Source organism: Calidris pugnax, unplaced genomic scaffold, assembly GCF_001431845.1.
Source record: "Calidris pugnax isolate Ruff unplaced genomic scaffold, ASM143184v1 scaffold219, whole genome shotgun sequence".
Lineage (NCBI taxonomy): Eukaryota > Metazoa > Chordata > Aves > Charadriiformes > Scolopacidae > Calidris > Calidris pugnax.
Window position 1 is genome coordinate 11754841 of NW_015094507.1, and position 14271 is coordinate 11769111.

Here is a 14271-nt window from a genome sequence, read left to right on the forward strand (position 1 = left end):
AATGAAATGATCCAATATCAGAAAAGAATGTTCAGCATTTTTTCTGGAGACTCTCAACTTTTTCTCAAGCAAACTACTCCATACAAACAATCCAATATATATGCTGGTAATTAGCAAGGGCTGTTAAAAATAAGGATGAACCACTGCATATGGTGCCACAGTGTGGAGATCTTTCAAAACCAAATGAAATTGTTCCTCAGCCTTTTTTTTTTTCTTTTACCTTTCTCAGCAGGGACTATGGGTTTATTTGCTAATGGATGGTAACACAGTACATAGAGATTAACAAAACACTGTCCATGGTAGATATGAAACATTATTTTGTGTGATGTTACAGAACTCTTGACTCTACAGATATTAATTCACCTATAGAAGCTGTTTAATAAGGTATTTGAAGACACAAAATGAAATAGATGAGATCTACCTTGCCTGTAATTAAACCCAAATAAAGACAAACACAACTTTCTGATGAAAAATTTCACTTTTTTGACTGCTGAAATATTCTCAAAGGCAAATTCAAAAAATATTTTCAAAAGTATGTATGGTTCTAAGATTCTTAACTTGGTCAAATAGTATGCAAATGAACCACAGAAAACTGGGCATGTAACTGAAATTTAAATGCGTGAGCTAAGATAACATGTGTGTGAAAAGAAATGGCAATACGCATGACAACCAGTCTCTCCCAACTTTTTCTAAGGATGGAGGCAATGCAAATGCAGTTATTAAGCTGTTGCAGGTGGATTGAAATATTGATTTAGATAAACAGTGAACAGTATTCAGACAGGGGTCTAGCAATGAAGTACGTGAAACAGAATGAATCAGAAAAATTCTAGTCAGTCAAAATTCAAAATGGAAGAAGGTCAGTGAGTAAAGTCATTATTTTAGAAGCCATTCACCAATGAAGACTTAGGAGATTTTACTAGTAAAGATGGTTTATTCAGCTGATTCCTCTCTAAGATTTTTAGTGAACGGAATCTGGATGCTAAGATACAAGGTGCTGTTAAGATTCAAAATGGTATATAAGATCCTGACATATTTGGGCAGTGAGATATTCAGCGTAACATGTAAATGAGAAACTGAAAACAAGAAGTATGGTATGAAAACTAGCTCAGCATGAGTTTTGACACAACTTTGTATAAATATCCCTCAGACTCTATAAAAGGTTGTGTTACAATATTCCATCAAAACGGAGAGGAAATATATAAGTATGTAATGCCTATATGTAACAAGGCTTAAAAAGTAAAGTCAGAATGAGTATAGACAGAGTGAACTATCCAGCTAATCAGAGACAATGATCTATAGCTATTTAAAATTTAAGTCCTGTCTTTAGACACAGGTTCTTAAGTAAATGTGAATCAAAAGATTGAATTGCTGGTACTAAGAGACCTGAACTCCTTAAGGATAAACTGAGTAATAATTCAGTTTGGACACTCAAAATACCTAGGTTCTTGTATAATTAGTGATGAATTGAAGAACCTTGTGACGGCTTTCAGAATAATGAGAAAAAAAATAACAGAAAGAATGGAAAGAGAGGTTTTAGGTAATCTTCAATTTTACACAGTATAAGAATACTACTGTATTCTTCATTTAAAAAAAAAAAAAAGTTTAGTAACTTCTGCCTTATGGCAGAAATCACTAGACCTATTGCTTTATTTCCTAAGAAGGCCCCCAGCACACTTTAACTCTGCAGAGGACAAAAACTGGCTAGGCCTACGCAAACAAAAAAAAAATCAATTTCTTGACTAATCCAGAATTGACCAGGTGTGTTGAAGTGAGTACATTTTTCTTTTTCAAGGTGTATATGGAGATTTAGCTAATAAGGGGGCTGCTATATTTTCTGTTGGACTGCTAAGGCAGACAAGTTATGAGTTCTTAGCCATCCTCAGTGAAAACATTTCAGTTGTTTTGCTAGCAGCAGTTTCTTTTTATGTTTGATGCATGGTAAGTATTATCAGGGATGTCAGACTGATCAACCACCAATATAGCAAGCCTTCAGAGTACTGGATTTTGTCCCTAAAATCTCAGCAGGTTATTTATGTTTAAAAGAATGAAATATAAGGTTTTTTTCTCTTACTGTTATCTCTACTGGCATTCTAATAGAGGCTATTATGTAGGTGCTGTGCTTGTATGTAGGCTTGGAGACCTCTTGATACTCTTGTCTCTCCTTTAACAGCTGAAGGAGACTGAGCATTCAGAAGAGATTCAAGACAGTCCTGAGGGGTTAGGATGAGGAGTCCTGAGTTGTTTATTTACATATATATTAGAGATTCTATAAGTGAAACTGAACCCAGATAAATATCTTGTGGGAGAGGTCAGAGAGATTAAAGCTTCTCTCTGAGTGTTAAGATGCAAAATGAGAGATTGTTTCTTAACTCATTGCTATACATGTCTTTCTTTTAGCCTTATATGCTCATCCACAACATTCAGACTTTACAGCACTGATTGCTATCTATGTCATAACTTCTCAAAAGAATTCTCAAAATAATTACACAGCTTAGATGATACCATAAGAAAGTATTATAATTCCAGTATGTTTCACATTTTCATATAGAAAAGAAGATGGAATATAATATCTGTGTGCAGAAAATTAAACTGAAATACTATTACAGATTATGCAGATTTATGGCAATATTAATGGCATACAGCACAGTAAAATACCACTCTGTTTAATCCACACTCTGTGAAAAGTGGTAGTCAGAAATATCTGGGCATATTTGAAATATCATGTGCAAGTCTTGCTTACAACATTTCCATTGACTGCTGTCCAGGCAAGATGAATATACAATTTCTTTGCTATAACATATAGAAGGCTAGACTAAATGACAAACATGTGCTAAATAACTTGCTTATGAGTGCAAAAAAATCAGATATAATTGAGGTATCTTCTTTATATCAACCTCAGTAATTGAATTCTATTTTAATTATAGAAATCTGAAATTAAATTTTTCCAGGACTGATGTAGAGGAGAAGAAATTTAGTTCTGAAAATAAGGCTTTTAGAACATTCTCACATAATACTAGGGTTTCTTGGTATAGCTTCACAAACATATCTGTTAATAAAAAGCTAGAAAAGCCATCAAAGAGAGAGAAAAATCTGCCTGGTTCACTTGACAGAAAATCCCAGTGTTCCAGAGACTGGCATATTTGCTCTCTGCTCACAGTAAAGATGATCTCTAGCGTTAACAAGGATTTCCTTTTCAAACAGAAAAATGATATGAAAAGAAGCGGGCTACACTGAATCTTTTGGAAACATTCAACTAAGGGTCATAAGCTGCAACTTGGTTTAACAGAAATAAAAAATCCCTGACTTCAAAATAATTATTATGGAACAGCTTTGGAAAGTGTGTCATTTTTGGCATACTTTTATTCTTGTCTATTTACATAATATTTTATAGTCAAGTAACAATATCCCTATTTGTGTTACAATTGAGGCAAAACTGAATTTTTGCGTTATAACTGAAGCAAAACTATCTTAAAACTGTAAGAGAGTCAGAGAAGCAGATTTCAGGGCTGCCATCTGGATTGTCCTATTGGATGATGAATCCATTCCTGAAAACACCTCATAACATATGTTGTAGTTCTCTAGGGAGGCCTCAGGAGAGAAAATTCTCGTAGGAACAATGCTTGTTAAGAATAAAGGGCAAATATGCTAACTTCCTACTTGAATAAATATCAACATAGTAATTTTGTAACCAGAACTCCATAGTAATTGTAAGTAGTTCCTTCTCATTCTGTCATTAATTCCTTTTCATCAAGATAGTTTTCAAGGAGTAGATTGAAAATCAATCAGAAAAGCTCAAGGAAAGAAATCAGCTGATCAAGAAATATGAAATAAAAATGAAGACTGATGAGATGTAAAAGGATAAACATGCAATCCAGAGACAGAAAATGCTCAGGCGTCTGTTCAAGTGTGATGGAGAAGACTATTCCTAAGCTACTTCACAGAAAAAAGATTAAGATAAATGTGTGGAGACAATTTTAAAACTCTTGTCTTCTTTTATTATGTTTTATTCCAGGTGGTAGGATAAAAGTATAATTTGGTGATGAGGCAATGTTCATCTATCACTGCTTACAAGGAAATGGAAAAACAGCTGATACTAAATGCTTTGACAGCTGAAAACAGCACAAAGACTTGACTTCCAAGAAGCTGGATAGCATAATTCTGCTGAAAGGAGGAAAAAGCAGGAAATCCTAACACAGAGAATATAGTACAAGTAAAGGTGAATCAAGCCTTTTAAAATTATAATCCAAGTTTCAATATTAGCAATCAGGGTAGTGAGCACAGTTTAATGTATATTTACACAATATTAACTGGAAGAGCTCATTAGTGGGCCATTTTATCCAGGGTACTTTATTTGCTTCACAGCTGATCAATAAAGGTGAAGCATCATGCTAAGGTGTATGTCTTCCACTTATGAAGATAGGTCACTTAACAGTAAACTGCTTTGTGACAGACAGACATGTTCACAGCAAACAGAAATCAGCAAGTTTCTTAGAAATGAAACAATCATTTGCACTAACAGACAGAAATGAAAAAGAAACTGCACTAACTGAGATTTTTAATTATACATATCAGAAAATGTTGTGTACTTGACAGAACTCCAAAAAAGGAGTTGGCGCACTTCAGCCCAGTTTTAGTTTTCCTTCTAATCACAGGTAAACTGTGAATTTAACTAGGATTCTAGGGATTCTAAATGAAAGAAACAAGTGAAGGCAGAGGTAAAAAGGGAAGATATTGGAATTGGAATGGAACAAGACATCAGATGACACAAGACAGTGCTAGCAGTGACACAAAGACACTGCTAGCTAGCATCAGAAACAGATCTATTATGTTGTCACAAGTGAAAAAAAATGGTATATGACTCTCTCAGTTCACAAAAAAGTAATAGGCTTAGTGTCAAGCAGACTGGGTTTATCTGTCAGTCATCAGCCCATAGAACAAAGAAAGGAACTTTCACAGACTAACCACCATAACTACTTAGATTCAAAAATCACAACAAACAAGCTTAACAGGTTTTCATATATATGGAGACTTCACAGCCTACTGTAATTCCCCACAAAGAATGATAATTAAAGAAAACACTGTGTACAACACATACATGTTCATTCACAATGCAAAATCTGTAATGCCTACATAAATAGATAACTGATCATTTTGAGGGGCACTACAAGAGGAAAATGACATAGAAAAGCCCTCCAATAAATCTCTCTCCCAGCTTTTGTCTTGTTGATATGCAATGATTCCAGCTCTTTACATCTGATTCTCAAATTGGAAGGAAAATCCAATGCTCTTTCAAATAAAGGAAAAGACTAATAAAGATTTATATAACCTTTTTCCCCATTTATGCCTGGTATGTTACTCAATAAAGGTCCTTTAAGCAATTTCCTCTCAAAGATTCTTGAACCTTTTCCTAACGTCCTCATCTTTCCCTAAACAGATTGTGCCACCAATTAATGGGTGAAATCCAAGTACCATAACAGAACTGTACTTTCTATTTTCAGTGTACCAAGATCTTACATTCCAACACTGTTTGGAAGACGTGGTAAAATGATAAAATCACGAAACATTTGACATAAAAATGAGAAATTTAAACCTAAAAATAAATATTTTATACTGAATACTCTGATGAGCTGTAATTACAAAACATCATATCATAAAAGACATACTAAGTACTGCTCCAGACACAGATACACCTTATTATGAAACACATAGTAATTATTATGAAACACTGGTTGTTAAACATTCATTATGGAACGATTGTTATGAAATAGAAATCTTCTTAACTCTAGGTGGAAGGTATTAATTTCGTGACATACAGTCCAACAGTTTCATGACACCAGGACTGAAACACGTATCATCAGCTGTGCAATACCTAACATAATCTGTACTGGAAATACATAGTCAGCACTATGCTGCAAAGTCCTCTTAACCACACTTCAGTTAGCAGTATGTCCCTTTACATGACAGATACATTTTTGTGAATTAGATTAGCAAAAAGCTCTTTTACTTCTGAATAGTATTTTTTCTCTCTTTATTATTCAGCAGATTACATTTTTAACGTAGACCTGTTTCCCTATATGAACTGTACTGTTAGAAATGCTATCACATACTATTAAGTCATTCTGCACTATGACTAAAATCTGTAGATTTTCTTACATAATCCTAGATCTTTTATTTCTAAATGCGTTATTAATATTTGATTGTACAAGTTAGGAGGTGTTGAAAATCTCTAAATCTGAAGGCTGATATAAATTTAGCCATAAAAAAAAGGTATTTTATACAACTCTACAAAAGACCAAACTCCTCTGCTCGGTATAAAATGTATTTCATATTGCTTTACACTGATAAGGAATTTATGGTGCTGGTCACAAAAACAGACAAGTGAAAAAAAGTTCAGCAATACTGGTCTATTATGTGGCACTTCTGTTTAAAAATAAACATTCTTTCCAGTTTTGCTAGTGAGATTAAATGACTCAATAGCTTACTTAAAAAATAGGCTTCGAGAAAACGTATCTTTCCTACAAAATAAGACAAGACACATTATCAAAGCATAAGTAAGAACTCAGCCATAAAATTCCTACTAACATTACTGGAAGCTGCCTGACAAAAGCACTGTGTATTATGACAAAAATGTTCTTCAGTGATATAATAGGGCTAAAACTTTTGGATATATACATAAATATTTCACATGACGTGTTTCACAAGATAACATTTGTATTTATGCTCAACTGTGCTTTCAGAAGTACCTGTATCACAGGTACACCTCAGAAATTAGATTACTCTCTGGTCATATAGTCCACTAAAACAGCCCACTGATTTTTTCAAGAAACTTTCAACTTAAGTCTGACTCTTTAAATCAGACTTTTAAAGAAGGCACACAAGTATAGTTATTCATTACAGACTATGTTTCAGTGTTATCTACATTACTTCAAAACTTCATGTACTTCATGTACACGTGATTTTGCTACATTATATTTAAACCAGTTTCTAAAAATATTACGTCTCCCCTTCATAGAGGAATGATACAACTTCTCCAAAATGAAGTGAATAGTATCAAAGAAAGACGGAGAAACCTGATATCAACCGCAGCACAACAGCAAAAGAAAAATATGAACGTTCTGTGTACCACAGAATGAAATCACAAAAATCTTAGGGCTGAAGTGAGATTGCATTATCAAGGCAAACATATGCTTCTAAAAATCACTGCTATAGACAAAAAAATACCTTATTAAAGGGAAAAGCGCCAATATAGTTTACATGTATTTGACCAAAAATAGTATTTAAAAGTTACTACTAGGAAAAATTTGCAAAAGAGATTAGATTTACACCCCTGGAAATCACTGATTTACTGTTCTGATTGTTGTTGTTGCTGTTACAGGAAAAATTTAAGTTTCAACATGTAATACTATTTTTCTGTGAGCATCTGGAGTCAGTTCTAATTACCTAATAAAGAAAAGGTAAACATAATGGGAATTTTTGGCAAAAGATGATTTCCTGCTTGTATGTATTGAAGAAAACAGATAAATATGTGATTTCTACATATCAATGAATTTATAATTTAACAATTGTGTTGAGTTGCAACACAATTTCCAGTTAATGTGTTAACTGCAAAACTCAACTAAACATGCTTCCTAATATATTTCAATCTGTGACTTTGAATCATGTGAGGTATCTCAGGTATTTTACCCAGTACACAACTAAAAACTAAATATTGTTAACCTACTTCGAAAATACTAATCTATGTAAACTATCTTCTTTTTTTGTAAAGGGTAGAGGCCCAATTTGGACATCTAGGATTAACATGGGCAGCTAAGTACTCAATTTGAGATTAAGCATCAAATGAAATCAGACTAATAAAATAAAATATGTCAGCCCCTCTCTTCCTAAACACAGCACAATTGGGAAAAGACATTCCATAAACTGTCTAGTATCTCTAAACTTGTAAATAAAAAGAGAAATCTAGCTAGCATACTCAAGACTTAGTGACAAACTGCAGAATTAGTATGGCAGTGGAGAAAATAGTGAGAAGCCTCATCATTAATTATTCTTCTGTACATCATGAAGTTATATATAAGAGTATGAAAGTAAGAAAATTTTTGTGACTTTTGACAATTATTAGTAAAAAAAAGATTATAACAATTGCCAAAAAAATCACAAAAGTTGACATGTTACCTGGCTATGACAAAGAGCACACAACTGACACCCAAGTAAGCCAGCAGAATATACATCCAGATATCAGGGGAGAGAGGATTCAGGAAGGAGAAGACGCCCGGGTTTGTACCATTGGGCTTGCGGTACAAAATACTTATTCCAAGAGTCATAAAGGGCTTGGAAAAGTCGATGACCTTCTCTCGAACATACGTAATTGCCAATGGCGCAACTGCAAGGTCAGCTTTCTGTTAACAGAAATACAAAAAGAGAAAAAGGCGATAAGTCAGAAGAAAGAGGTTGAAGCAGACAATCAGATTAGCCAAAACACAAACTTTACATGAAGGAAGTATTTATCGAAAGTATTTAATAGCTTCTACTAATAACATCAGGGAAAGGAAAAATAAACACTGATTGAATTTTCTTTTGATGATCGTTTTCTTATAAAAATTTTGTCTCACTTATTTTATTCAAAGGAATGAAAAATTTAAACACAATCTAGATACAGCAACCACAAAATGGCTAATAGTTATTTTTTATTAGATTATGCAACTACAGAATATTCCGCTGTAATAATGGAACTATTTAGTCTGTGTAAATGGAGGCTGCTCTTCAGCCCAAGACCCTAAGTCAATATGTGAAGTTCTTCAGCCACCTAAAATTTTTGGGATTATTAACCTGCAAGCTGAATTTCAGCTACGTTCCCTTTGGAAAAAAATGCATCCCTAAACTAAACAAAGAAAGGCTAATGCCCAGTTTCAACTCTTGAAACCCATCTCATGGGCTTTTAATGCATAGAGAGCTTATGCATTATTCCTGGTCACAGAAGTACATTTCCCTGTCACTGATTTGAAAAACTAAGATCTGTAGTTTGCCTTTAAGCTTGTGATCTATCCTTACCCGGCTTGTGCATGCTGCTACTTGACAGAATATTTTATACCTCGTGGAAAGCTTTTGATCTTGACAGAAGATCTTCATGTTCTTTTAAAACCACTAGGACTTTTTATTAGGCTTTATTGCCTAACTAGCCACTTATGGTACTTTGATATAAATTGTTTTTCTACTACCTTTTATGGTATCATAAGACAATTCAGGTGGGCAGAGACATCAGGATGCCTCTAGTCCAATCTCTTATTCAAAGCAGGGTCTTCTACATAATCAGACTAGGTTGCTCTGGGATTCACCCAGTCAGTTTTGAAAACCTCAAGGGACGGGGACTACATAACCTTTCTAGATAACCTGTGCCACTGCTTGTATATCGACATAGTGAAAAAGGTTCTACAGACAAGCAGTAGAGCAGATTGCTTACAGAGGTTATGCAATTTCTATCGTTGGAGGATTTCAATTTATGCCAATTATCTTTCATCTTCCTGCCAGGCACAACTGTGAAGAGCCTGGATGAATCTTCTTAATAACTTCCTCACAGGTCTTGGAAAGTTGCTACTAGAAATTACTACCTTTGCCAAATGTAAGTAACATACCATAAAGTTCAAAACAAGTCCAGACTAGATAGCTGAGTTTAGATGTCACACCTGCTTATTTGTGGGACCCTGATTTGTATCATTTAAGATTCATTGTTAACAATATGATCTATACATGCAACTGTAGCAGTTACTTTGTTAACATAATAAAGTAACATGATGACAGTGACTCAAATTACACATTTGTTTCCAACTGCTGAATCACTTCTCAGTATTTATTATTCAGCAACAAAAAGTAACTGAAAGACAGGCGGTTTACTGCGATTCATTTTACTGACAGTAACATTTCATAGTCAGCATGGCTAATACTTTCTTGGCAAAGTCTTTAACAGCTGTGGTAACTAATGGTTGTGTCAAGTAAAAGCTCTCAAGTCTTTAGAGGAGGGTCCTGATCTAGCAACCAACAAGATCATCTCCCTAGAGATCTAGATCTGAAAAAAATTGAAAAAAACCAACCAAACAAACAAAACAAAACAAAAAAAAAAGGGGGCAAAAGGTTCCACAGAGGAAATTCGCCTGTTGTCCACTACTGCAGAAATAACTTGCTACATGAATTCAACTAGCCAAAAACATTGGGAATCCTTTCTGTAATGGCTTTTAAATAGGATGGAGCATATCTTTTGATCAATGAAGTAGTGTCTAGAACTGACTTTCTGTATTGTTTTCTGTTTGCTCTTTTGTTATTCTCTTAATGTTTATTCGAGGAAAAATACTACTACCAAGACCATCAGGAACTCTGTAATTAGCTAATTTACATTATTTCCTTTGATTCAAGTTTAGTAATCCTAGGAATTTTTCTAACTCATTCTCAATTAGCTATACCAGCTTGGATTATATTTAATGGGTATGAGTACCCATTCAAAACAGTCACAAAGTTTTTATCTGTTGATTTATAGGACACACTTTCACTAAAGTATTTCACACCAACTTTGTTTTAATCAACAGTTACACATGTAAGAGGACTAGAGGCAGTGGACCATGAAACTAAACTTAGAGGGAAGACGGATGACAATAAGCTACAACAAGAAGAACATTTCAGCCTTAATTCTTGTCACTTCACTCTAGCAGAGTCTTTCACAAAGGGCTCTTCAAATGGTTAGAAGAGTGAGATTCACAGAAAGGGCAAACTACCAAAGACAATATTTACAAGACAGTGTAGATATTGTGGCTCAGGGTTCAGGAAAGAAAGGATCCCCCCCTTGAAATAAATAAACAAACTAACAGTACTTAAATTAATTCAAATGTTACTGTTCTTCTTTGCCGTTACTACACTCTTTTTTCCCAAAAATTGTATTTTTGTACCAGAGATGGTTACTAAACAGGAAAATTACCTCCTGTACACTCATCCCCTCCAGGTGCATTTTGATGCAGTCATCACAAGGACTATATTTTAAAAAGAATCCACATACTGAAATTCTCAATGAATTGTTAAAAATTCCATTGTCTGCGGATTTAATTAATTTTTTATAATTATTATAAACAATAACAAAAAATGGTCTTTTTAGAGAATTCCATCATATATGAAATAAAACCAGAAGTGTTTTTATATTATGCATATTTCAAAAATATTATATATCATGCAATGGTTTACACATGCCATAATTATAAAAGAATGGCTAATACATATTATATTACCCCAAAATATTGTCACAAATCTGAGGAACAAAAATGTTAGCAGTCCTGTTATGCACTAGATCCTAATTTAGTTCTGTTCTGCCTAGTATGTAAGTATATGTAATAACTAATTTGAAAAACTTATTTGCTACTAGTGAAACTAGGTTTGGCATAGAGTCACCTAAAGCTTTGTATAATATTGTTCATTTCCTGTTAAGCTACAATAATTAATTAACTACAATACAATAAAATACAATTAAATAAATGCAATAAAAAATTAAATAAATAAACAAATTTTTTTTTTTCATTAAAAAAACAAACAGAAATTGCTCAAATATTATAAAAATTTAAATAATACAATATGGCATCTATCTCATCATTTCTGGCGTAGGATTTCTTTGACATTTAAATGACTGTGGGGTTTTTTTTATTATTTCCCTGGCATTTTTTCATGGCTTTCTGCAATAATTTCTGCTGCACTCTATCTGAAGTTTCATTTACTCGGAGTTAGGATCTGTTTGTACATTTTTCCATGGGATTATCATATACAGTCTTTATTAGAGAGTGACTAAGTAGACACGCAAACTGTCATCTTTAAGTGAGTTAATTTACATTATGAATTACATTGATATGCAAGACAAAAACTTGCAGAGAGGTTCTGTAACTCTATAAATACATTCAGTTTGCTTGAAGTGAAAAACAGAGGTTCAAGCAACAAGAGAGACACGGTTAGTCACTTGTTAGAGAGACACCTGCTGCTGCTTATTCAGCTTAGGAGAAATGACATTGGAAATAAAAGGTCAGAGCACTTGAAGTTGAGGATTAATGAATTAGCAATTAGAATGAAAGGCACAAAAAGTGCAAGTGATATTTTCTGGCATATTACAAATCATCATAATAAATTATCCTATAGACTCCAGGACAGATTTCATGCAGAAATTAAATGCTACTTTAATGAAGAAAATATAGCATGCAAACAATAATAACTGAAAGATAATATGAACATATAAAACAGTAAACATACACATGAAAAATATGTTACAGGCACTCAACAGTTAAAGAATGATGGATTCTTTATGGTGACACAGAATAGCTGGAAGGAGTTGAAATACTATTTTTAGATATTAAATAATGTGAATCAGTAGCTTTGTTTAAAGAGAGGGTTGTGCTGGAAAACTGCCAACATAACTTAACAAATGTCACTAATAACGATTACTGGAAATTCAGAGAATAATGGTTCAGCATAGAACAGTAACATTAATCTGCAAGGTAAATAAATGTATACCGAGGAATAAAAACAGACTCAAGCCAGATGGCCTTCAAATGGCTAAACAGATAAATCAGGAAAGAGAGAAATTATAAACATAACATAAGACAGCTGAAAATACAAGCAGATAAGGAAACTGAGATATAAACAGTAGCATTTTAAACATATACAGAGAGTACAGAAAAAAAAAAAGACTTTTAACAGACTTTTTTTTTTTAAGGGGGTAGGTAAAAATACAATAAAATGCCAAGATACTAGAAAATAACATAAACTTCAGGAGAAATCAGTAGGTATTCAGCTTACCATCTATCTGTATTCACCAGAGTTGCTGGTTCAAGCAACTATACCATAACTGCAGACTTGCCAAACCAGTATGTGGTTGTGTTACCCCTCAAAACATCATCTCCCCAAGGGATCAGAGTTCAAATTTATGTTATATATAGAAAAAGTTCAGCATTATTAAAATTTTCATCATGTGACACCTTAGATTCAGTTGCAGATGCTAGTTCAGCATCATTGAAAAAAAAAATGTAGCCAACTCACATAGTGTAGCCTAATAGTAGCAATATAACCTAATTTTTGTACTTACATAGGAGCTCAGACTGCTCTGTAAGCGCTATACATTACTTATTAGATGACAATTTAAGTTCCAATTTTGTAATGCAAAACTGATCACTGTATACCACGTAAACAAGGAAAGAAGTAATTATTATAAAAATTGTGAAAGCTTTATAAATGAACAGGACATTTTGTAATGAAATCTATAATGAGCAAAGAAGACTTGATAATTCCAAAATCAAAACAGATTTATGGATTCTGTGAGTGAAAGCCAAGTAAAATATTGTGGCTTCTCCTGAGCTATTTATCTTCCTCTCAATGATACTCATTCAAACTAAAACCCAACAAGTGGTTTGTGAATGCTCAAGATTTAGTATATGTTATCACACCTTGGATACTGAGCTGAGATTTCCTCAGTGTATTAAGGACATAACATTAAAATTTAGATTATGTTTTATCTAAAATGTCACAGCTTTCAAAGCAAGCTTTCCATAACCTTACTTCCAAGCCTTGAGACCCTTCCTCTGAAGGAGTCCTGGAAACTTTCCACCTTCATTTCAAAATGCGGATGCAAAGTGTTAAGAACTATCACCAGCAGATTGTAAAGAAAGACTCTCAGACAATGAAAAGTGTTGTGAGCCAAGTCTAGCAATGAACTCAAGGTTCTCAGAAGAGCAACTGACCAGTACGGAATGACTCCACGTGCACAGGTTTAGAACAACGAAGATTAACACACACTACTAACCACCTGCACAGGACAAGCACACATGATCCTGCATGAAATAAGCACACACTTATTACACAAAAACTCTCCATCCTCTTTGAGAACACCCTGCAAAATTACCTTTCGCATCTATTAAACCTGAGCTGCCCTTGTTTCATAAAACTACCACATTGTTTACTGTCTCAAATTCCATGCTTTTCACAGATAAGCCTCATTTTTTTAATATTAATTATCTCAGCAAACAATTTGACATGCAGAGAAGACAATCATCAATATTGTATCTCTTTAATATGTTAATGGACGCAAGTCAAAGAAACACTTCTCTGAATAATGAAAATCTGCCCAGGATTACCAGGACCTTAGAATAATATTACTTATAGAAAACAAAAACACAACTTTGTTTTAAAGGAAGATATAATAGGAATTTTTTTTCTTACTATTGATAATCAATTGCAAATTTTAATATATACAATTTATTTGTA

The 14271-nt window shown here is 33.6% G+C and overlaps 1 protein-coding gene across 2 annotated transcripts in view; it reads right to left on the reverse strand.

Annotated features, from left to right (window-relative positions):
• The window catches only part of GRIK2 (glutamate receptor, ionotropic, kainate 2), a 354035-nt gene that overhangs the window by 128025 nt on the left and 211739 nt on the right, over window positions 1–14271 (reverse strand). For both annotated transcript variants that reach the window (XM_014964600.1, XM_014964601.1), the window contains exon 11: window positions 8170–8393. In XM_014964600.1, the coding sequence (XP_014820086.1) occupies window positions 8170–8393 (224 nt within the window). The remainder of the gene's footprint in view (window positions 1–8169; window positions 8394–14271) is intronic.